The following is a 25,113-nucleotide window of genomic DNA, read 5'->3' as shown; positions in this document are numbered from 1 at the left end:
TATTACATTGAAGCAGAATGAAGTAGTCAAATGTGTCAATGAATGGCAGGTCTTCAGCTTTGATTTAAAAGCACAGATAGTTCTAGACTCCACATTCTCTATAGTTGGAATTGAATGGAACAGTAAGGAGTTCTGACATTTCTCACAGCTGATATTTCATAACTCACTGTTATTCTTGACTGTATGTCAATCCTGTGTTATGTTAGCAATGCCATGGCATCTTAATCATTATATGCATGATATAATACAGAAGGACCCATTTTCAACCTTATCTTCATATAATTGGTCCTCACAATAAGCCTCTCCGACCTACTTACTAAGTTACTTACGTACTTAATGATCATTTGAGATGGCATCACGTCTGTCTAATCACTCTACACTACCAGACCTTGACCTTGAGGTTTGGTAATTTCAAACACATGTTTAACGTTTTAGATTTAATTTAGCAAACAATAGCTTCCATTTCAGCATGCTAACTTTCCAGGGAGATAAAGGCTGTAGTTTCTTTTAGCTTGGAATCACCATCGATGATGTCATTGGTAGCCATGTGTCTGAACTGTCAAAATTGTGCCATATCTTATAATAAGCATTTCAGTATAGTCTGCAAGATGCCTGCCCCTTTCAGTGGCAACACAGATGCCTCGTCCTTCCTCAAATAACCCCATCATGTGATCTTATGATAGCTTAAGGATAAACATACTAAGCAGTGAAATAGACAGACAGACAGGCATGTATGTGTGAGCATGTATGTGTGAGTTCATGATCTTCAATTGTTGTCAACATTATTGCATTAGTGACCTAGTGTACTTACAGTACATGGCCATGGAGTATTGGGCTATTGCAGGACAGTAGGCCAGGCCAGCCCAGTTAAGCCCAGTTAGCTTAACTGGGCTGGCCTGGCCTACTGTCCTGCAATAGTTCAATACTAGAGGCATAGAAGGGCTTCTGGGACACACACAGAAGAAAGGACAAGACAGATTATGCAATGCTTACCGTATGTGGTGTCAAGGATTATACAGGTGTCTATGTGCATTTTTTTTCTCATGTGAATACACAAAGTCAAATCAGAAAAACGTTGACCACATTCCAACTCTTGTCACGGGCATAGGTGTCTCTGCCTGTCAGATTGGCTGCACCTCCTTATGGCTGCTTGCCTCTCATTGAAAATGAATGACTATGTGGGTCAGTTGCTTCCCGTGTGAAAATACCTTTATACTCCATGCTTTGTCCAGGGGGCACACCATTTTCTATCATGTATATTCTTCTTTTCTATATCATGTATATGTCTGTCTGTCTGTCTGTCCGTCTGTCTGTCTCTATGGATATTTGTGTCTACCTTTTTATTGCACATTCTATATATCCAGCCACTAAATTACTCCATATTATATCATATTCTGCACACTCCGCATTGCTGCTATAAGGTTAAAATCCATATAACAGCAATGGGGAGTGTGTACTGTACCTGTCTTTAGTTTCTACACTGTATTATTGTCATCTTCATTAATGCCTGCGCTGCGTGGTGGACAGCCATGCCCAGACTCCCTATATTCCCTATGAATTGAATATGACAGACCCCAATGGAAACAAGCCATACGCTTTATTTGGTTTTAAATCCTCTTCAAACCTTGTATTGAAATGTACTTTCAATTTTTTTCCTGCAAACTGTTAATAAAGTAGATTCATTCAATCAATCAATCAACAAATCAATCAATGTTTTTGGTCTGTTCTTCCATCTCTCTGTCCATCTGTCCGTCTGTCTGTCCCAACCTTGTGACTGCATCTCTGGAATGCCTTGAGGCAATATCATGACAATGATTCCACTTGGGCTCAACAAGTATGATTTGAGTCCAATGAAGGACTGATTAGAAGGTGATAAACATAAGATTAACTGGAGATATGGATATAAACTGTAACGTGTTGAGGCAAAGAACACCGCAATGCTGTATTTCTAGTTATATTTTTCTTTCTTTCTTTTTTATGAATATCCAGTATCATTGTTATCTTGTAGTTATGTTGCATTGTTATTGCTAGCACAGTCTGTGGAGAATGCCATAACTAACATTCCACTGCTTGTACCTGTATGAGTGAGTGACAGTTTGTTTTGTTTTCATTATGTTGGCTGTTTTTATGTGTTTATTATAAGAGGATCACTTTAAAAATAAGCCTTAGGGCTTTCTACAGTTGTTTTTATCCTCTGAGATCTCTTTGTATAGGCCTACATGTTGTTTTGGAAGCACTATTGTGCTCTTTCTTTGATCATCACATAAAATCATTCAATCAATCAGTCAATCAATCAAGCAATCCGACAACTTAGCCCTCCGCGTGTGTGTGTGTGTGTGCGTGCGTGCATGCGTGCGTGTGTGCGCATAACTTTGCCTAAAATATTTCTCTATATATAATTTGTGGGATCAGCCATCATAACAGTGTCGACTAGGGTGAGTGCCGACTATGCGTTAGTTGCATTAACATTTTGAATCAAATTAATTCCATCAATAATTAACTTGGTTAACCAGTAAGAGGGGGGAGGGGGCTTTGACATTGGGAGTCAGATCAACATTATGGAATGAATTCTGTACTGGCCATATATGGAGCGTGTCTTTATAGGGTTTGATGAGGTCAAATCATGGAATGTCAGAACAAGTCAGTCCAGTGACGTAGACTCCGTGGGGGGCGGCGGGGCTCGAGCCCCCATGAGGAATTAGACTTGAATATATCATTACTCTATGGAATATATATATTCGCCTCGGTCCGTCCCGTTTGTACCGCGCCAGGTCGTGCCGTGACCGTTCGCGCAATTCTCGTCTTTTCATTGACTTTGTATGTAATCGCGCCGCTCTAACCATCCAAGTCTGAACGCACCTTAACACCTCTTTTGTCCTGGCCAGGGGGCAGGGGGTGTTGGGGGGTGGACCGCGTTGCCTGTCCACTTGTACACATGCAGATCAGGCATTCAAATGCAAATCAGATGGCTTGTTTTCACTTGCCAGGTAGGGTATGCATAGTACTGTAAAAAGTGATGCAAATAAGTGTTTAGAACCTAAACCGCTTGGGTTTAGTGTGAAACGAAAAAAACAACTTTTCGTCTCTGGTCAGCTCCATATATGGAGATCTAAGGGTGGCAGTGGGGGCAGTGTCTTGAGTGTACACTATGGGGCGGCAGTGGCTCAGGGGTAGAGTGCCTGGATGGTAACCGCAAGGTTGCCAGTTCGAACCCGGGCTCCCCCAGAGTTACTGTCGAAGTGTCCTTGAGCAAGACACTGAACCCCTAATTGCTCCCGATGTGCTAGTTGGTGCCTTGGATGGTTTCCGCTGCCATCGGTGTATGAATGGGTGAATGTAATGCACAATCTCTGTAAAGCGCCTTGGATAAAGGCGCTATATAAATGCACCATTTACCATTTACCACTATAGGGTTTGATGATGAGGTATAGGTCCGGGCCTTAATTTTCGGGCCTGTTGAGAACTCTAGTTTTCGCCGGCGCAGCTGCATTAATAACTTTATGACAGGCCTGTCTAGAGTTTAAAGTCAAAAGGGAGACATCGATGGGGAAGGATCAACATAATGGAATGTCAGAACAGGTTAATCCATACATGGAGATCTACGGGTTTATAGTTGCTGGCCAATATTGATGACATCAGGGATCTCCAGGTCCATATATGGGCTTAATTGCGACAGTAGGTCACATTTACTATGACATCAGCGATCTCCATCACTGATGATGTCACGAGATACCTGGGCACCATGCATATATGGGGGCTTTCCCATGTATGAGGATTTTGAGTGATACACTGACTTTATAATAATATGTATGTATGTATTGTAACATTTAGCACCCTGAGCCGGAGTCGAACCCTGATCTCCAACTCAGTAGACCAGGCAAGAAGCAACAAGCCACGCCAAGAGAACTAGCTCCCATGTTGTATAGCCCTGATGTCCCTGCATCATGTAGGCTATGCATGTACGGTATATATGTGTCTATAGCGCCTATACTGTGTCTGTATGTTTGTGATCATATACATAATACATGATGAAAACACAATATATACAAAACACATAGGCTATATAACATGTTATAACATTATGATATGATAACATGATATGATACATACAGTGAGTGTGTAGTGTGATGGTCCCCTTAATGTATGTTCTGACCGGGCACGTGCTTGCCTTATACGGCAGCAGTAATAAACACAGTCTCTCCTCCGTGTGACCGATAGTTACCTCCTCCTCTCTCCTCGGCTCTCCTCTCCTCTCTCTCAGCACTGGTATAAAAGCCTGTGGGGGGGGGGGGACAGTTGTGTGTGAAACAGATACAGTTAACAGCTGAGGGAGAGCTGAGAGGGACACACAAAAGACGGAGAAAGTGTCATTTTTCTTAAGCTTTCTCCTTGACCAAGGGATTACAAATTTATGAGAGCAGGAAAACAACGCTTAAAGGATAACGGTTGGTGAGTACCGGAGTTGTTTGTTTGTTTATGTTTCTTTGTTGTTACCGTGTCATCACTCGTTTCACAAATGAAAACATGCGTTTTTAACATATATCCATGTAGGCATATACAGCTTAGCTTGAAATCCATTCACCGAGTGTGTTTTAAGACTATTTCCAATAGCCTAGTCTTGATGTTTTTTGGACAAAGCAACAGCTACCATGAGTTATAGAGCCTTTTTAATTAACGTCGGTCGTAGCCTATGACTGTTGAACAATCACAGTGCTGAATGACTGTGACATTGAAGGTGGCGTTAAAGCGTTATTTATTTTTTATATATATTATATCGTTATAAGAAGGAAATAAACGCCAGCGAAGCGGTTTGTCTTTTTGACCAAAGCATCTGTGGGTCGTTTTCATTGAAGAGCGGAGCTGCGCTGACAATGACCGACAGTAACCCCGGTTCATTTACTGGAACAATAGAGGAGCCGCAGACGAAGTTTAGAAGCATTTTCAACGTGTTTATTTCACTGGTTTTATCAACACCGGGTCGCAGGTGAAGAGCGATGCTTGTGTGACGAAAAGGAACGAGTCTGTATGACTGTCAAGTGGTTTTTTTCGGGTTTTGTTACGATAATTACGATTCCAACGGGGTTGGTGCATGTTTTGCGCTGCAATATTTGTTTTAAGTGATTATTTTAGTTATACGTTGGTGTTGAAGTGACAATCGTTTATATTACTGGTCGATTTCATTCATCGTGGTGCACATTTGCGGAATGATAGGCCTATTGATGGGCTATCAAAGCACCATCCACGAACGAATCAAAGTCAATGTAATCAACAGGATTTTTTTTATTGAATAGGCTACTGCTTCATGTCAGAATTGATCAGTTTGGTGTTTCCAGTATAGGCAATGGTTGAAAGTCCTCGATGTAAATAAATAAATAAATGTGTAATACTGTGTGGCACGTGAGCGAGGTTTTAGTAAACAAGTACAGGAATTGGTCATATTCATGATCTACCAATAGGGGCGCAGTTGGCTTTGCACCATTTAGGCAGCATAGAACTCCTATTGGTGCCACGGTCCGTCCGTGGTACCACGGAGTTCTATCCACGGTAATTCTATCCACGGTGTCCGAGGGTGTCGGTGCTCGCTTGCAAAAAAGCAAAACAAAATCTCAAGATCTCTGAAGCTCAAGCTACCCAGCTTGTAGGTCTAATGCAGTCGTCGTAGCTGTTGTTATTTATCAAGTGATACATAACGAGTGTATTTAGCCTACATCCAACGGTCCACTTCATGATGTAGGCCTACCTACTATAATTAAATGGGACTTTAAATTGTTGATTATCAAAAGGATGAAATCCCCAGGCTATATAAAATCTCAAAAATGCACTGCAACATTGCACCTATGTCAATGAGCTTCCATCTCATTTTGCGGCATAGTGTTAATATGCAAATATTATTTGGGTAATGGGCTGAGGCCCACGCAAAAAAGGGTTATTGAAGATTGAATGAAATTATGCTTGTTGTGTTCGAAAACATCGGCCTGTTTCCGCTGTAGTTCTTTGGAAACGATCATTTTTGTGTTTAGCCTACTACAAGTGCACATTTACATAGCATTGAGTGACTCACTACGTTGTTCAAACTGATTGCATCAGAGGACTCGTGAGCAAATGTGACCGTTCCCTTTCTTGACACTCCATGTGCTGACAATGCGTTAATTTCTGGTTGATTTGTTTCTCAATGTGGGGTCAGGTCCGGGACCCCAGGGTTCCTCAGGTAGGGGGTGGGAGGGGGTCCACTGTCTGAACCAAATCCATTTCATTAGCCTAATTAAAGTTAGGCCTACTTCTAAAACATGAATAAAAGCAGTGTCTACAAGAAATCTGGCCTACACACGTTTTACTTACCCAAGTAATTAAGTATTATTAATACTGGAATGTAGATATACTCTACAAGTTAATGTCTGTAATTCAAAATTGAACTCGTGTTCTATAGAATCTAGACGATTAGACTCCTTCAGAGTCACACCGTATTTAAAAATATTTTTTAGATAAAATCACTTGAGCGAGAGGAGAACCATATATGTCTGTGCCAAAGTGTGGGTGTTAAACTGTTTGGAGGTCCAAGTCCCTGTTTGTGTTTTATTGCGACAGTGAAAACAGCCATTATTTATTCATGTTTGTATTTAGGATATTGTAGGAGGCTATGATGAAAAGGATATGGAAATGTAAGGATATAAGGAAATGCTTCTCAGGTGGTGGTTTCCTCATCACATTCCTTAATATTTATTTAGCTATTTCTTGATTTTTTTTTCTTCTAATATGATCTGCAGTTACCAAGGGGAAAACAAATGTGAAGTTTAATCATTTGTCACATTGGGACTCACATATCAGGACACTATACATTTAATGTTAAAATGCGTAACTTGCTTATTGCTGGCATCTGCCAGTGCCAAGACAGGTCAACAGTTTACTACTTTTGAAATTCAGGAGAAACCCTCAATACCCTCATGACACTGGGGGTTTCTCATTCTACTTTGTAATACTGGTAGGCCTACATAGACTGGAAATTGAACAGGATTGCTTTGATGATTAAATCAAATTGATCAAATTGTGAAATTCACCTTCCAAAGTTCTGTTGGCGGCAGCAGCTCAGAAGTTAGAGCATGCCGGGAATTGCATCGATTCGATCTCTGGCTCCTCCTACTTGCATGCAGAAGTGCCCTTGAGCAAGACTTAACCCTTAATCTGCTCCCGATGAGCATGTTGGTGCTTTGCATGGTTTCCTCTGCTGTATGGGTGAAAATGTGAAATACGTTGTAAAGCACTTTGGACAAAGGCACTACATAAATGCAGTCCTACATACACGCAGCGGATGGCTGCTCAGATTGTCATGATGAGCTTTTAGGGGTTAATTGTCAGTGGAGTATTAATAGTAATGATGTTTTAGTTGTGAATTTCGGTCTTAACTTGAGTATGGATCAGTATGGACCTGACTGAATGTTGTGATCAATATTGCATGGGAGGACTATTGAATGAACAGACGCATAGACAGCTGCTTTACTTACTGTCACCTTTCTAAGATTCAACAACAGGACATGTTGCTCAAATATGGACATTGCGTGTTGGCAGAAAAGGCCAATGATAAAGGTCTGCGCCACATGCTTCCAATGTAGTTTTTAGACACCCACTCACACCACTCTCTCACACACACACACACACACACACACACACACACACACACACACACACACACACAACGCACACACCGCTACCATCAGCCCACCCACCCACTTACAGTACATTGGTTAAAATACGGTGGTGGGTGTCTTACATCAAGAGTACTTGACTCGTGACCACTTGTTAGTGATCATTACCATAATAATACAGACTGTGCTTGTGCTCCTGGTTGATCTACTACAGGTATGAAGAGTAATTCTCGTTTGTCTTCCGACATTCATGATTATCAGTAATTTCCTTTTTTAAATTTGTATTGGTTACTTACTGTCCCGTGTGATTCAATAAACCCGGTTTTCTAGTTTGAATCGTGGTGATGATTTTGCATTTAATCTGTCGGGTGGAAGCCGAAACTGTCCAAAACTACTTTTCAGGATTGAAATTCATTTTCAAATATAGCAAAAGTAGCAGATCTACAAACTCAAAGCTTGTGGATCTGGTTCTTAGTAACTTTATATTTTGTCCTACAGCTGACTTTCTGTATTTGTATCCAGTTGTTGTTGTTTTTGTCATTTTATGGCATTATCGCTTTTGTCAAACAAAATAAGTTGATGTTTGTCTAATAAAGTCTAAACTTGGAAGTAGCAAAGTTTGAGGGAGTCAGTCAAAAAGTGTGTCACTAACAAACAACTCTCATCTCGTTAGATTAGCTAGAGATTAGCTGACCTTGTTTTGAGTTTCGTTTTTGTGTGTTTTTTCCCCTTTCCTGCAGTGCAAGCCAACACCATTTTATAATTAGTTAGTTGATCCCATCTCATCTTTGTGACTTTGTGAGGTCTGTTGTACATTGTGAGGTCCCTATTTTGGGGAACAAACATAATGATTTAAAAACTATGAATAGGCCTAATCATTTTTCCCCCTTTATTTCCAAAAATCTAAAACGATCTAGAAGCATAGATCAAGTATTTTTGTTATATGTTCTACTACAAAGTATATAGGGGCTTCAGTGTCTAATGGTGACTGATCTTTGTTTCACAGTTGGGAGCTGCCGGCAGCAGTCCAGTGAGGTTGCGACATGGCAGTCTCTACTCAGCTGGGCTTACTGCTGTGGAAGAACTTCACCTACCGGCGGAGACAGACTGTAAGTCACAGAAGGGATTATTATTATCATTCAGTATCTCTCAAATGGGATGACACTTTACATTTTGGCAGTGAATAATCTCTGCCGTTAGAACAGCGATTGGTGAAGGAATGGAATCAACCAATAAAAGCAAGTAAAGAGATCTAGGCCATCAACACATGCTTTGATCATTGGCTCTCAAAATGGGGCCCAGGGTTCCTTGATGTACGGCTCCATTTGGTTCCATATGTACACTCAGTATGGGTGTCCTTGAAATTAAAGACTTTTAGAACCACTGGCTTTGATGATGATTCATGAATCACATTTACCACTTACAGTGACTACTACTGACTAGCCATGGTAATATCATCAGTCCTTAACACATGGTAATATCATCAGTCCTTAACACGTGGTAATATCATCAGTCCTTAACACGTGGTATTTTTTTTCAATACGCATAGCTTCAACGGGAAGGCAAAGACTTACAATAGAAACAATTCAGGTCAACCATTGAGAGTGAAAACCACACAGAATTCACTGAGCATTGTGAGCCGGTCAAACATAATGACACATCGATATGTGGGTGGCTAGCTACACTACACTCACTGTCTACAGTGGTTTCTGCTTTTACAGAATCAAGTCACATCAAGCCACACACATAGACACAACCTCCACAACACGTTTACTACACCGGATTTGGTTGATGATATAGAATTGTCAATAGCAATGTTGTATATTTAAATATTTCTTAACCACTTGACACTATAGTGTCCCTATTCGGGGCCAAACAAAAATAGCAGATCTACAAGCGTATATTAACTGAGGGAAATACTAGCAGATCTACAGAATTCGGGTTGACCCGGTCAACAAACTGTATAGGGTTCAAGTTGTTGAGACAAAGACTTATTATTGACTTATTATACACACACACAGCCCGCAAATGTGCACTGTGTCGATGTGATCGAGGCTAGAACAAATCCAGTCCTATAATTTCCCAGTGGTCTACTCTAGAGTTTACTTTCAAGTCCATACACAAAGTTCTCAATTACTGTTTCACTGCTCTCTCTCTCGCTCTCTCTCTCTCTCTCTCGTACACATGCTCAATTAACCCATATATAACAGACTCAAATGTGGGATTACTGTGTACAACAGCTGAACACCCCACCACATGTGCAAGCTAGTGACCCAGTTCTTCTATGTCAGAAGAGCTCAGCTGGTGATCTTAGAGGTTTAGATGCCATTTGAAAAAGTTGCATCTGTTTTGAGCAGATCCAACGCAGACATCTTCTCTCTTGTGAAAATATTCCCTGCATCTACACATCCAGTTGGTTGTTAATTTTTCATTTTGTAGTTATTAAAGGCTAACTACTACGTGACTTAAAATGTATAACATTGATGGCTTATCTGGGAGAAAGATACCCATAAGTAACATAGCTACTGGACATTATAGCTGTCTACTACTGTAGCTATGTTATGAGATGATCAACAAGGCTTTTTAAATTATTATTTTGGAAACCCAATGGAAGTTCATATGAATCGGAATGTCCACTGAAAATATAAAATCTTCAAGCTCACACACGTGACACATTGACTTGTTCGCTTTTAGGCCCAAACCGCACCAATGATTCCCCATGCAACTCCTTGCAACCAAACGGTTGTGAGTAGTTGCATATAGCTGCGTGTTTGCAGCACCACCACCACACAACAAAGTATAATTCAGGCTTTATTGTTGTCAGTTTGAAGCCATCTGATACATGTAGGTGTTTTAAAAGCCAACAGAAAGAAGAAGGAAAAACTGTCCGTCCTTTAAGGACGCCGCTCTGTGCTGTCTCTCATGGCGTTTTTACAGACTGCTGTCTCCCCTTCACACCATCTTCCTCTCATGCCTCTTCTCTTGTGCTTTACCCTCCTCACAGACCCAGCTACTGATCGAGATCGTCTGGCCTCTGTTCATCTTTTTCATCCTCATTTCCGTACGGATGCACTACCCTCCCTACGAACAGCACGAATGTAAGTCTTACAGATTGTCTTACAGATTTAAGCTTTATTGTAGGCTCTCAGCTCCCTTTATTTATCAACAGAGTATTGTTGTGCTTTTGTTTTTGTTATTTAATGGAGTGCCTGATTACATTGCTGCAGTAACAACATTGGATGGATCCATAGATGGATTGATATGATACTTGGAACAGTAGTGCATGGACTCTACAGTATATTAAGCCTTAATTCAATTAATTAAATTGCTTATAAATCAATTCATTCATATACACATATCTCAGTCTAAAGTAGGGGGCAGGGTTAACAACAGTAAAGACATCTGTTCTTTCTGGAGACAGATGGTATGAAAACATTGACATCATTAAATGAAGACCCATTAGCGAAAGAACATTTCATAATTTGATCACGCAAACTAACAAAAAGGAGAACTATATAGTTTCCTCAAAAGGACCACAGGGGTGCTCCTATTAGCGTAAACACACTCTTTCACAAAGGACTCTTAAAGTACTCGGTTGTTCTTTATCACGTGTATCCTTGTGTTCTAATCTCGAAAGTACACAGTTCTGTGAATGGCACGGATTTCACACAGAATGAAGGACAAACAGCCATCCGGTGCCTCTTCCTCCTTAGTTACTGGAAGAGAGTGTTTTGTCCTGAAGGTCCTGTGAAAGAACAACAATGCAGATAGATAAACCTGACCAGTCACCACGACAAGGGCAGCTTATGCTTTTGCCGTAAAGAAAGTGGAAGGGCTGTTCTGTATCAAACAGATTCACAATATGCTGCACAAACACTGCACTAGGCCTGAGTTATATAAAGAAAAAGGAGGAGGGGGAAAAAATAAAAATAAATTTAATTTGAAAGGTGCTTCAGATACTAGACTGGCTGGGCATAGAATTGTACAGGATATACCAAAATAAATATCCTTGTTTCTATATCTTTAAGTTTAAACAGGGTTTGTTATGTCCTTTTTTTGTTAAATTAACTTCAAATTAGACTTTCTGTTTTTACTTACCATTTTAGTAACGTTTACTTCTCTGTGTCTGACTATTATTTTTTCTCAACACCTCATCCCATTTTGTATTTAACCCACAAAAGAAAGTTATGACATGAAAAACATGTTTCCAAATAGACCCTTTTAACTCTGAGAGTTATGGGGGTCTTTGAAATGAAAAAATAAAAATGAAAAAAAAGAAATAAGAAGTTTGAGTGAATACTACTGTGAATATAATCTATCCTAAAATGCAAGTTCTCTCACTCAACTGCTCATGAATACTGAACGTCCCTCATCTGTTTAATCAGATGACACATAATACTGTAACACATTCATATAATATCTTGGATGCTATCTCAAGGTGTTTGTAAGATGGCGGCTGTCAGTAGTTTGTCACTGGGCTATAGTAGGCTTGCCATATTTCTCTGTGAACCCATCGATACGTTTACTGGAGGCAGCTGACCAGCTCAGCGGTCAGCTGGCGGAGTTGATTATCTCATGTGAGTTCCCCATGGTGGCTTAGGCCTCCTGCTTGCAAACACAAGACCCACGCACGCACAATAACCAAGGTCCAAACTGCCACCATTTTTACTTCACTCATGTCCATTTTGTTGACCACATTAGAGACCAGAAACTGTATCACAAGTTAATGTCAGGCCAACCTCCAGACCACCCATCTCTCCTCTAATCCTTATCACATTCACTTCGATAGTAAACACACTGTAAACAGTAGCAGAGTCATTCGTTGATAAGACAGCTGTAAAGACAAAGTTTTAGGGCTTTTTTACATGGTCAGCCAAAAGATGAATGGTGTAAATCCACTGGTAATGGACCACATTGGCGTAATGTAGGAATATGGAGCCAGTGTTCATTTATGATGTTCTGTACATTTCTCCACTCTCTTGTATCGTTTAAGTCAGTGGTTCTCAAATTGGCGTCCAGGGACCCTCAGGGACCCTTGTACACTCTCAGAGTTACAGGAGTCCTTGATAATAAAACGCTTGAGAACCACTGGTTTAAGTAAATCTTTGAGACATATTCCATGCAGTGCTGTATTCTGAGACACATTAGCTGTAGAGTGACTGTTGCCAAAGACATGTTGACCGTTATTGAGCTCATCTGGGACACTCATTTACAGCCCTCATCATTGTCTACTTGTCAAGGGCCAAGAGTGCAAAAACTAAACTAACCAGCAATCACTGAGACAAAGACAAGATCCAAAGATGAAACTGAAGCATGGTAAAATTGATAACTAGCAGGCTAAAACAAGACCCGTCACTGGGACTCTTGCTTGGTAATTCTGACCTGTATACTTCCCCCTCTTTCTTTTTCTAGGCCATTTCCCCAACAAGGCCATGCCCTCGGCAGGCACCCTGCCATGGGTACAGGGTATCATCTGCAATGCAAACAACCCCTGCTTCCGTCATTCCACCCCGGGAGAGAGTCCTGGAGTGGTGGGAAACTTCAACGATTCAATGTGAGTGGCCGTTATTCCTCGATATTCCTCCAATACACACTGCACCCAGTTCAACGGTTTGCCCTTTAGTAGAACTGAGTGAATTCATAGAATTCATAGCTTGAAATAAATCACCAAGCAACAGATGTTGTATAAATTTCTCTGATAAATGCATCAAGTATGATATTTGAGAATTTCAGTTGCAGTTTGGAAAGTTGTTTACAGTATATCTCATTCCTGTTTCCAGTCATTTCATTAATTAGCTTTTGTCGTTCTCATCAGCGTCTCTCGTCTGTTCATTGATGTGAAGAAGATACTGTTGTACAGTCAGAACGATAAGAGCTTTGAGGGGTTCAAAGGTCTGGTGAGGGCGCTCAGGAAACTGCAGAAGAATGCACCAGGTAAGAACGAAAGTATACACACTAATCTTGCAATCTCCTATGGAAAACAACACACATACTGTTGCTTTGTGTTCATTTATACCAGCTCAGCGGCCTCGTAAGCGAGTGTCCGCACTGGAAGTATGGACTGGGGTTTAATCCCCAGCCGTGTCATGAAAATGGGACCAAATGCCTCTCTGCTTGGCACTCAGCATCAAGGGTTGGATTGCCAGGTTAAATCCTTGTGACCTACTAGTGTCATGTCCAGAGGGTGTATCTGTACATCAAGCTGCCTCGTGCTGCAGAAACAGGAGATGTGTCTGGGAACCGTTGGTCCCCAAGGCTACTACGTTCCTTAATCTTACTTTGTCTTCTTTACAAGCAATGACATTACCAGAAATGGTGCTCTCAGTATGACATGAAGATTGTTTACTGAACATTCTGACCTGTATTTAATCACATCTGTTCCTGTTTGTTTGACCTTTATACACTATTGCTTTAAGACATTGTGCAGCGCAGCCAGACTGCACCATGGGATGTAATTAATCTTGACAAAGTTTATGGGAGGACGTGGATCTGTGATCGTGCAAATGCAACCATGCCCACCGGCGTGCTCTCCCACACACACACGCACATGCACGCACGCACGCACGCACACACACACACACACGCACGCACGCACGCGCACACACACACACCAGCTTTACTATTTTAGGGTCATGTTTAAAGGGTGCTAGCTGGCTCTGCTGAGGCAGGCAGAATTAGATATCATAATGAATATCGTCTCCTCAAATTGTTTATGAACCAAAATGGACCCTTATGTGTCTGTAACGAGAGTGTACAACTGGAACGAATTTTGTTCCATTTGTACACCCTCAGAGTTAAATTAACACTGACGCTACTACAGTGTAGTGTTGATTGGGTTCCCACAGATTAAAAATAAATAAAAAAGAAAGAAAAGAAAAAAACATCACATGGGGAATTGTGGCCGGATGCAAATCAAACTGGGGGCCCTTGGTTGAGGAGAATCACAACAAAAGTATTTGCTTGGGGATGGGGGTCTGTGGGCCGGTATGTGTCAATGTGTGGGGGTCCTTGGGGATGGGTGTCTGTGGGCCGGTATGTGTCAATGTGTGGGGGTCCTTGGGGATGGGTGTCTGTGGGCCGGTATGTGTCAATGTGTGGGGGTCCTTGGGGATGGGGGTCTGTGGGCCCATATGTGTCAATGTGTGGGATGGGAGTCTGTGCATGGGCCGATATGTGTCAATGTGTGGGGGTCTGTGGGGATGTGGGTCTGTTGGCCGATATGTGTCAATGTGTGGGGGTCTGCGGGCCGATATATGTCAATGTGTGGGGGTCCTTGGCAGGAAAACCACTTTAGCCTTCAGTGTCTGAAGGCTAACATGGACTGCAGACACGGAGGGAGTGACCTCTGCCTTCCTTATCGCTCACTGCCAGGCAGTCCTGGGCTGATTGCCCTGCATTTCTCTCTCTCTCTCTCTCTCTCTCGCTCTCTCTCTCTCTCTCCCCCCCCCCCCCCCCGCCCCATCTTCATACCACCCTAAGCAACAGGATACAGATCTCAACGACCGGGCATTTAAACTAGACTGTTTTTTTTGTGTGTGCGTGTGTGTGGGGGGGGGGTGTACTCTGCGGCTGGAATTTTGCTACTTCCTGTTTACACTATCAGGTCACATACCCAAGCATTATCAGATTACAGATAACTGTACACTGCCAGCTGTGGAATATATATATATTGTTAGGATGGTGAACTGTGGTGTGGCAGTTGCAGAGCTGCCAACCTGCACACATTTTGTGTACCAACCACGCAATTCTAGGCGTATAGACACCTAGAATTGCGTGGTTGGTACACAAAATGTGTGCAGGTTGGTAGCTCTGCAGTTTACTTCTACTGATCTACATGGAGCAGGAATCAGAGCATCAGGGTGCCCTTCAATGGTTCAGATCGCAGAAAGGTCATCCTTCTACAGTGACAGCGCCTTGATTTCTCACTCTCTATACTCTTTGACTTGACTTAACTCATTTAGGCCTGACATCGAAATTTAAAATGTCTTCTTAATCCTGACAGTTTTCCGAAATACCTATGATTCTATATCAGTGGTGCTCAATGTTTCATGTCGAGGACCCCAAAAATGATATGTAATTCGCCACAGACCGCCATCTAAAAATATGTTGCTCCAGGAACCCCCTGGAAGCAAAGATTTGAGTTAAAAACCTTCACTCTGAAAGAATATTTATTCACATTTTAACGATTTTTCATAAATGGCAGATCTACAAGCTCGTAGCGTGGCACTCGGTGCGCTACTTTAAAATTGCAGATCTGCAAGCTCAGTGTGTGTGTGAGTGTGTGTGTGTGTGTGTGTGTGTGTAATCAATCCATGGTAGATTCTTTGTAGGCTACTGCAGTCTGATCAATTTGTGATGCAGTTCTGTATCCGTGTTGACATGTGTGAGTTAATTTCTGTGAATTGGACGATTCACTGCTCTAATTAGAACAGATTAACAGATGGGTTTGATCCCTCACCCCCACCTCGACCCTGATTAACAGGCCTTTTTAATGAAACCTATGAAAGCATGTCATGTTTTGCCTTTGTTTCTTTGGTCTAAGGAGAATATCACCGAAGGACATCAGTAGAGATAATAATATTCATAATCTTAAAATTCACGACCTTGCCCCCACATTCATCCAGAATGTATGACCTCTCCTGTTCGTACCCCTAGGGAGGAACTCGTCATTTTGTTTTTGACGTAAGATGTCCTCCCCTTGTGGCCCTTTCCTCTGTGTTCCTTCCAGCTGTGTGATGTTTGTTAGTAAACTGGGACATTGTTAGACCTCTGTATCTTATCTGCCATCTTTGGTTCCTTCCAGCCTAATCGTGCGGCAGACTGAACAAATAAAAACGAAATGTACGAGTGTGGCAAAGGAAACCAATGTGTATATATGTCCACTTTAGCTTAACGACGCATTTATGCTCTCCCTTGCCATTGAGCGTTTAAAATGTAGTGTTCACTTGCAGTATATATTCTACTTTATTTTAAACCGCACAAGGGAATACACTGGTGGACAGCTGGCAGAAATAAGACATAGAATTTAGAAATCCACACTCTTGGCTTGAACAAGGAGCTCATTAGACCGGAGACGCTTCAGAAATAGCCTCTCCCGTCTATAGATGGTGCAGATCAAAGTGAGTGGGGCACCTCGCGTGTCGGTTAATAATTCATACTAGTCCATACCCGGTGATGTGTGCAGTCAAAAGTATTTGCAGCTTGTGGGTTATGCACAATATAGCCTATAGGCTTAGTTAAACTTTAAGAGACCAAGTTTGTTGCGGTCTTGCACGTTAATATGATGGCATTGATTGAGGACAGCTGGTGAGACAGACAGACAGTCTGCGGCAGTGTGAGTTAAGAGATCAACTTGAGATGGGCACATTAGCGTCAGCGCTGACTTTCTCACACATGCTGAGATCGCACATAATAAGCACTCAGTCTGTTGTATTGAAATGCCAGACTAAATAATCTACAGCTACACACACATCACTCGCGCTATTATTTAGCACCGAGAGCTGCAGCCCACAACCAAGTCTACACCCGGGGACTGGCCTGTGGCCACTGGTTGGGACGGTGATATAAGAGTACATCCCATAGCCAGAGGAGCGTAACCATGACAACAGACCCTGTGGCTGTGCATGTGCAGTAATGGCACAAACTGCGGTCATAGAGCTATAACAGAGTTCCAAAAAAAACGCTAATGAACAGCTTGAATTATGAACAGCTTGAATTAGGGCTGAATAATGAACAGCTTGAATTAGGGCTGAAGTGGAAATCTGGCTTCCTCCCGGTCTGAATAATGAACAGCTTGAATTAGGGCTGAAGTGGAAATCTGGCTTCCTCCCGGTCTGAATAATGCTAATGGTCAATTTTGTGTGCGAGTTGAGATCAATTGCACAAGCCAGTGAGGAGATGAATACGGAAGAGAGAGTGACACTGCCTTCCCTTAATTATAATAGGATATCAGCAGGGTCAGAAGATTTTCTTTGTTGTTTCTTTTAAACAGGATAGGTCCCACTGAGATAAAAGAGTCCTGTCGGCGGCCATGACAGGCAACACGACAGAACAAAACTATATGTTGACACTGAGACAAAACAAAAACAGTCAATACAAGTCAACACCCCAAAGAACAAAGTACAGTACAAGCCACACATACAACAAATAGTTTAAGCACTAGTCAGTGATTCTGTCTCAAAAGTGACCATTGAAATAACATTGTGTGGCCTAGCCTCAGAATGATAATATAAGCTTGGACTTATCAGCACTGTGGATGAGATTTACAAAGCCCACGGTGAGAGATAAGTCTGTCAATGATACAGCAGATAGATCAGTGACTACGTGGCTCATAGTACAGGAGGCCTTATTTGATAGTGAACGGTTTGGGAATGATAGGGCAGATGGATGCCAATAGATAGAATGAACGTTTATCCAGGGTTGAGAGTAGGAAGAGAACGTTTTAATTCCATTAAAATAGTGTCTTTGAATAGTGTCGTTTGTGTCTGCTCTGAAGATGATAGAGCACATAATTATGGGGCACATTTATTTTATTTGAGCCTTTCTTGGTGAAATGCTAAATGTCTTGGTGACATTTAGAGTAGACTGGTGGGATCGTTACAAAGACTCCATTTGATGACGTGTGTGTGTGTGTGCTTGCTGAAAGGCACAGGGGGGAGCGCACACTCTGAAGTGGAGGCTTTGAAACCCAACATTTCATGTGACACAGACAAATGCCATTTTTATTTTTTGCCAATTTTAACCCTATCCCATGATACCAGCATTCACGCACGCACGCACACATGCTTGCCATGGCAGTATAGGGCCCACTAATCGGCAGCTCACATAGTGATGCTGAGGCTGGTGTGGCTGCTGCTGACTGGGTAAGATTCCGGTTAGACAGGAATAGAATAGCCACGGCTCAGCAGTCATCCTCGCATGTACAGTATAGACGTGTATAACGAAGATTGTCAAGACACACGGGAATGAAAGCGCCTGGCCCTGCACGCACGCACGCACGCAGGCGCGCACAAACGCACGCGCGCACACACACACACACACACACACGCACCAACAGACAATGTGCTGCTTCCAGTAAAAGATTGCTGGTGTTGCGGTGAGGTGTACCACACACTGTCAAGTTTGTGTCCACCGGAGTGCATGAATAGAATCTTTGTAGTGTGAATGTGAGCATAACTACAGCAGGGTCAGATTAGGCCCTGTGTTCCCTCAACCCTGCAGTCCTGTGTTATGTTCGTATTTACCGAACGTACCTACACAATGAGGTAACATTAGTGTTATTTTCATATGTACCGTACAGTCCTGTGTTATGTTCGTATTTACCGAACGTACCTACACAATGAGTTAACATTAGTGTTATTTTCATATGTACCGTACAGTCCTGTGTTATGTTCGTATGTACCGAATGTACCGACACAATGAGGTAACATTAGTGCGCCTCTGTTACTCCAGGTTATCCTGCTTATTCCCAATGGCCCCAGGCTGCAAATGTGTCATGGGAGATGTAGTTTCCTCCCGTGGGGAGGCTGATTAGACCTCATTAACACTCCCTGGTTGTTCCACCGTGGCAACCTGGGGTTGCATAATGTCACACACGCACGCGCACACACACACACACACACACACACACACACACACTGGTGGACCAGTATTTGGATCAGTGTGGAACGCACTACAGTAACCCCAACTGAGTGCAAACTGCTGAGTTGAAAAGAAAACATTATGTAGTTGTGTGAGTGCGTGCATGGCGTGCGTGTGTGTGTGTGCGTGCGTGTGTCTTTGTGTGTGTGTTTTGACCACAGCACTGACTCAAACTGGTTTTCAGTGCTGGTTTGACTCCCTCGGAATGTTGAATACAGAAGCAGCACAAACAAGCGGGTGTCAGTCATGAAGTCATTTTTATCTAATGAAGTCATTGGATTGGGAAGGAATCATAATGGGTTGTTTTCTTTGCATTATTTCTCTGTTGTTGGTTTCTATGTAAACAACGCTTTAATTAAATTCATTGGTGGTGAAGTTCATGGCCGGTCTTTGTTGAAACACTGTCATAGCTCTTAAATCTACAATGTGTAACATTTAATTTATTTTAAATAAGTCCCAGGCTTGTAGCTTTATATATGTGCTTCCTGCTGAACTGGGATAAAATCCCAGTCCACCAGACACTCCAGACACTCTTGCCATTCTTGTTGTCCCCTCTCTATTAAGAAATATGTTTAAAATCTTGTCTTTACTCAACCCATACATTCTTCTACATATGTTCTACACAGATTTCCTTGAAGGGGTTCCAAATGTCTCAGAGTTATGGGGTCCTTGAATAATAAATAAAAAATAAGTTCTGTTCTACATGCCTGCATGTGGTGTTTTGAACATTAGCATGCCCTGTTTAATGTCGCCTCTCTGTCTGTGTCATGTTACAGGATTCAAGTTGAAGGACTTCTTGAAAGACAACGAAACCTTGTCCCACTTCCTCCACCACAACGCCTCGCTTCCCCATCACGCCATGAGACAGATCGTAGAGGCTGACGTCAATCTGGAAAAGGTAAAGGAAATGCTCGGAAATTCTGCCAGTTTCTGATGCATGCATACGTCACAGTGACCAGACGAGAGCTGCATGCATACGTCACAGTGACCAGACGAGAGCAGCGCTGCCCACCCTGTGAGCTCTTCATACCCCCAGCAGTCAAATCCCCATGGCTGGCTTGAGGGGCGGGTTAAGGATGGTGCTCCAGGACAAAATGTGTCCCTTTCCTCACCTCTCTCGTTGCTCATGTTGTGTCGTTGTTATTGTCTCCACCAGGCCGAAGGCATGTGGGGAGAGCATGTTTTGCACTCCGTCCGTCCGTGTGTGTGTCCGTGTGTGTGTGTGTCCGTGTGTGTGTCCGTGAACAGCTAATCTCGGCCACCGTTAACCCGGTCGATGCCATATTTTGCACACACACTCCCTGGATGCCAACGATGAACCTCTGCCCCAAACTTTCCAGAACGGCCTGTTATAGCGCCACCAGGAGGCCGCTTTGTGCAAAACAACCCGGTCGATGCCAAATTTTGCACACACACTCCCTGGATGCCAACGATGAACCTCTGCCCCAAACTTTCCAGAACGGCCTGTTATAGCGCCACCAGGAGGCCGCTTTGTGCAAAACAAGTTTTTGCACAGTACACCTACAGATTTTGTCCAAACATCACGCAAATTGGTACACAGTCTCTCTAGAGCCATTCAACGAAACAGGTCTTTCAGATTTATCAGACTCCATCCTGATTGGTTAAGATTGGCTTCCAAAGTTCACAGGAGTGCTCAGTTTCAAACAAAATGCTGCAAATCATGAACACATCGCGTGATTTCCGTGAAATTGTGCACCCACATTCCCACTAGGCCGAGGACGAAATGCCACATGAACAATTTCAACTCAGCCTCAAGGTGGCGCTATAACTGGCCAAAAAGTGTTTTTACCTCTAACTGCACGGATCTGTGGATAACCTGGTGGAGACCTGTGCCCGGAAGGGCACTTTTTCTAGTTTATTTATGCTATGATAGTACATTTGCACGAGAGCAGAATTTGTCCTCTGTGTTTTACCCATCCTAACTATTAGGAACAGTTTGCCCATCCTAACTATTAGGAACAGTGTTTTGCCCATCCTAACTATTAGGAACAGTGTTTTGCCCATCCTAACTATTAGGAACAGTGTTTTGCCCATCCTAACTATTAGGAACAGTGTTTTGCCCATCCTAACTAGGAACAGTGTTTTGCCCATCCTAACTATTAGGAACAGTGTTTTGCCCATCCTAACTATTAGGAACAGTGTTTTGCCCATCCTAACTAGGAACAGTGTTTTGCCCATCCTAACTATTAGGAACAGTGTTTTGCCCATCCTAACTAGGAACAGTTTTGCCTATCCTAACTAGGAACAGTTTTGCCCATCCTAACTATTAGGAACAGTGTTTTGCCCATCTTAACTATTAGGAACAGTGTTTTGCCCATCCTAACTTAGGAACAGTTTTGCCCATCCTAACCATTAGGAACAGTGTTTTGCCCATCCTAACTATTAGGAACAGTGTTTTGCCCATCCTAACTATTAGGAACAGTGTTTTGCCCATCCTAACTATTAGGAACAGTGTTTTGCCCATCCTAACTAGGAACAGTGTTTTGCCCATCCTAACTATTAGGAACAGTGTTTTGCCCATCCTAACTATTAGGAACAGTGTTTTGCCCATCCTAACTAGGAACAGTGTTTTGCCCATCCTAACTATTAGGAACAGTGTTTTGCCCATCCTAACTAGGAACAGTTTTGCCTATCCTAACTAGGAACAGTTTTGCCCATCCTAACTATTAGGAACAGTGTTTTGCCCATCTTAACTATTAGGAACAGTGTTTTGCCCATCCTAACTTAGGAACAGTTTTGCCCATCCTAACCATTAGGAACAGTGGCAGCCATTGATACGGCACCTGGGAAGCAGTTAGGGGGTCAACCACTTCAACCCTGGATGATTAGTCAAATGGGCCTGAACTGACACTGTACTACTTGGTGTCACCTTTCCTGTCAGATTTCCTTTCTCTTTTCCTTTCTCTGTATTTGGTATATGGCACTCTCCTCCTCCTTTCCTCTTCCTCCCCCCTCCCCCTCTTCTTCTCATTTGTTTGTGCTGGTCGCTGCTCCTCTGGTGGTCTGCTTTGGTCATATGACTAAACCCTCCCCCCGATGTCTCTCTGCTTTGGTCATATGACTAAACCCTCCCCCGATGTCTCTCCTCATGTGCAGAGAGTGGGTCTCAGTCTCAGACACCCACCGCACGCGTGTCACAGTAAATGCACACGCGCGCACGGACACACGCACACGCACACGAGGGAGAGAGAGAGAGCAGTTTATCTGCTTTGATTGAAAATATGAATTTGGCCGTAGTTGCACCAGAGTTTAGATGCGCCTCCGGTCTTTCGATGGAAAAGCTGGGAAAATAAAAGAGCATGAAAGATGTAATTAAATAAACCGAAGAGAAAACATGTCTGGATTACATTTGATCTGCTTGATGTAACCCACTGTAGCCATGGACGTTTATTTGTGTTTGTGTGCGTGTGCGTGTGTGTGTGTGTGTGTGTGTGTGCGTGTGCGTGTGTGCGCGTGCGCGCGCCTTTATGATGTTTGCTGCAGCTTCTGGGTGCCTGCATGTGGAACATCTTGCTTCTGTCCCAGCAGAAGGAATCTCTGTTTAGCTGGGGTTTTGGAACACAAAGAGAGCGGTTGATCTATGAATCGTGCGTGCGTGCGTGTGTGTGTGTGTGTGTGTGTGTGTGTGTGTGTCCAAACGCACATGCCTCCAGCATGTGCCTCAGTTCTGTTCTGTGTATCAAATCAAATGTATAAAATCCTAAAAATAAGAGACAGGCTTCTCTCACAGGATATGTTACTGTGCGGGACCAATAAGGAGGGACATAAAACCATTCAAAATAAGAGTTTGTTTCTGATCAAAATAAATGCTTACAAGTGCTCCCGTCACACAGGAAGGAGTAGTAACGGATATGACCTTGGCAAACTCTAGAGGTCAAGGTCTAAGGACATTTCATTTGGGGCGGCCATAGCTGAATGGTAGAGAGGCCACCTGGGAGAAGGCCCTGTTCCCGGCAATGCCTGAAGCTGTCTCTGGGCAAGACACTTAACCCCTAACCTTTTTTGCTGATATATGATATAGTACTTTATTGCCAGTTCACACTGAAATTTGTCTTGCGACCCAGCAGCCAAGTATGCAGAACACATATAGACACTTTATTTTTTATATATTATATGATAGGCCAGTATACTTATCTGCAATTTCTGTAACCTTTACATTTTATATTCAATACTTTGCTGAAGCTGTATTGTTGCGTTCAGCGGACTAGTTTATGTTAGACGGGGTGCTTACAGCAGTGGTTCCCAAACCTTTTAGCTCGAGACCCAAAAGAGAGATTATAGGCATTTGCCTAAATGTAGGAAACAGAAACGAAGAGAAATGTTATCACGATAATTGGTCCGCAACTCAAAGATGGGTCCTGACCCACTGTTTGGGATACAGTGGCTTACACACTCTCTCTCTCTCTACGTCCCCCCCCCCCCCCCTCTCTGTCTGTCTCTCCCCCCTACAGGTGCTGATCAAAGGCTTTGGGTTCCACCTCAGAGACCTGTGCAACACCACGTCTCTGGAGGAGTTTGTGACCATTGCCGACGGGAACGTGTCTCGTCTCACTCAGGAGATCATCTGCAACTCCACCAGTGAGTGGCTGGACCGGGCCCAGAGCCACTTCCTGTCAAACCTGGACTTCCTCAAACCCATACGCGTGAGTTGTGCTGTCTGTTTAGTTTTTTCTTTCTTTCTTGGAGCTCTCTCTTCTTACATCTGGCTAAAGCTGAAAACAACCACACACAGTAACCACTTAAGCTCTATAAACATATACCTTGTAGCTTCTAGTTCTAGCCTTAAGTTTAGTTCCCTGTGTCTCATTATTAACATGATTTATTCATAAATCCTGTGAAGCCGGAGTCAGACAGACTTCTGATCCTCTGGGTAAAAAAAGAAGAAGAAGAAGAAAGGAAAGACTTCAGGCTCATATATGTTCCCCTGACCCCTGACCTTTTCACTGGTGCGTTGCAAAGTGTGATGAATCTGTTTCACCATCGCAGGAACTGATCTGTCTCCACTGGGACCAGGCGTGATTCCACTTCTCTTCCTGTTTGAGCCAAAAAGTACAACATCACGCTCCACTCCCCCCCACATCCCCCCCCCCCCCTTGCTGTAGTCTGTTGTTTCAACACAGCAGCAGCACGTTGCATGACCACTGGCTAGAAACACACTCACTTGGCACAGTCAGCAAAAAACTGAAAAAAACACACTGGACACTGTCATCCAAAATCAGTTTAAAATACTGCTGACTTCAGAAATACATTATCGTCGCTGTCGGGAGGAAACCTCCTATCTCCATATTATGTTTGAGGGGCCCTAGCCCCTCCTATGTCCAGCTTTGAGGGTCTGTGTAAACACAAACCTAGAAGACAAAAGTGAGGACGCAAATTATGTCACTGCTGTATGGAAAACATCACGTGAATATGTTTGCTGTTGTCCATGTATAAACATGTATAAACATGTATAAACATGAATCCATCTCCCGCTAACACTTCTCTGCCTTTCATCAGTTTGCCAAATGATTCGCAGACCAATGGAATGTGTGCTTCTTTTACACAGAGGGGTGACATTCAGACACGATTTAGAAAAGCTTCATTCTTACACTAGCATGAGCATATTTGTCATATGAGCGAGCGTTATGTGCGTGTCACACACACACACACACACACACACACACACACACACACACACACACACACACACACACACACACACACACACACACACACACACACACACACACACACACAAATAAATGTGTGCACAAGTTCTTCACAGAGCTGTCATTAGGACCTCTCATTACAGTACCGGGACAATGGGAGGCAT

The 25,113-nt window shown here is 42.9% G+C and overlaps 1 protein-coding gene across 2 annotated transcripts in view; it reads left to right on the top strand.

Annotated features, from left to right (window-relative positions):
* Positions 1-4,312: 4,312 nt before the first annotated feature.
* LOC310859480 (phospholipid-transporting ATPase ABCA1-like) overlaps positions 4,313-25,113 on the top strand; it is a 61,104-nt gene continuing 40,303 nt past the window's right edge. For both annotated transcript variants that reach the window (XM_083766038.1, XM_083766037.1), the window contains exons 1-7: positions 4,313-4,449; positions 8,647-8,749; positions 10,645-10,738; positions 13,053-13,194; positions 13,456-13,574; positions 20,057-20,178; positions 23,753-23,944. In XM_083766038.1, the coding sequence (XP_083622164.1) occupies positions 8,684-8,749; positions 10,645-10,738; positions 13,053-13,194; positions 13,456-13,574; positions 20,057-20,178; positions 23,753-23,944 (735 nt within the window). In that variant the 5' untranslated portion in view covers positions 4,313-4,449; positions 8,647-8,683. The remainder of the gene's footprint in view (positions 4,450-8,646; positions 8,750-10,644; positions 10,739-13,052; positions 13,195-13,455; positions 13,575-20,056; positions 20,179-23,752; positions 23,945-25,113) is intronic.

Source organism: Protomyctophum parallelum, assembly GCF_964188405.1.
Source record: "Protomyctophum parallelum genome assembly, chromosome: 5".
Taxonomy (NCBI): Eukaryota; Metazoa; Chordata; class Actinopteri; order Myctophiformes; family Myctophidae; genus Protomyctophum; species Protomyctophum parallelum.
The sequence above is the reverse complement of the archived record's forward strand: the minus strand, read 5'-3'. Positions and strand labels throughout refer to the sequence as shown.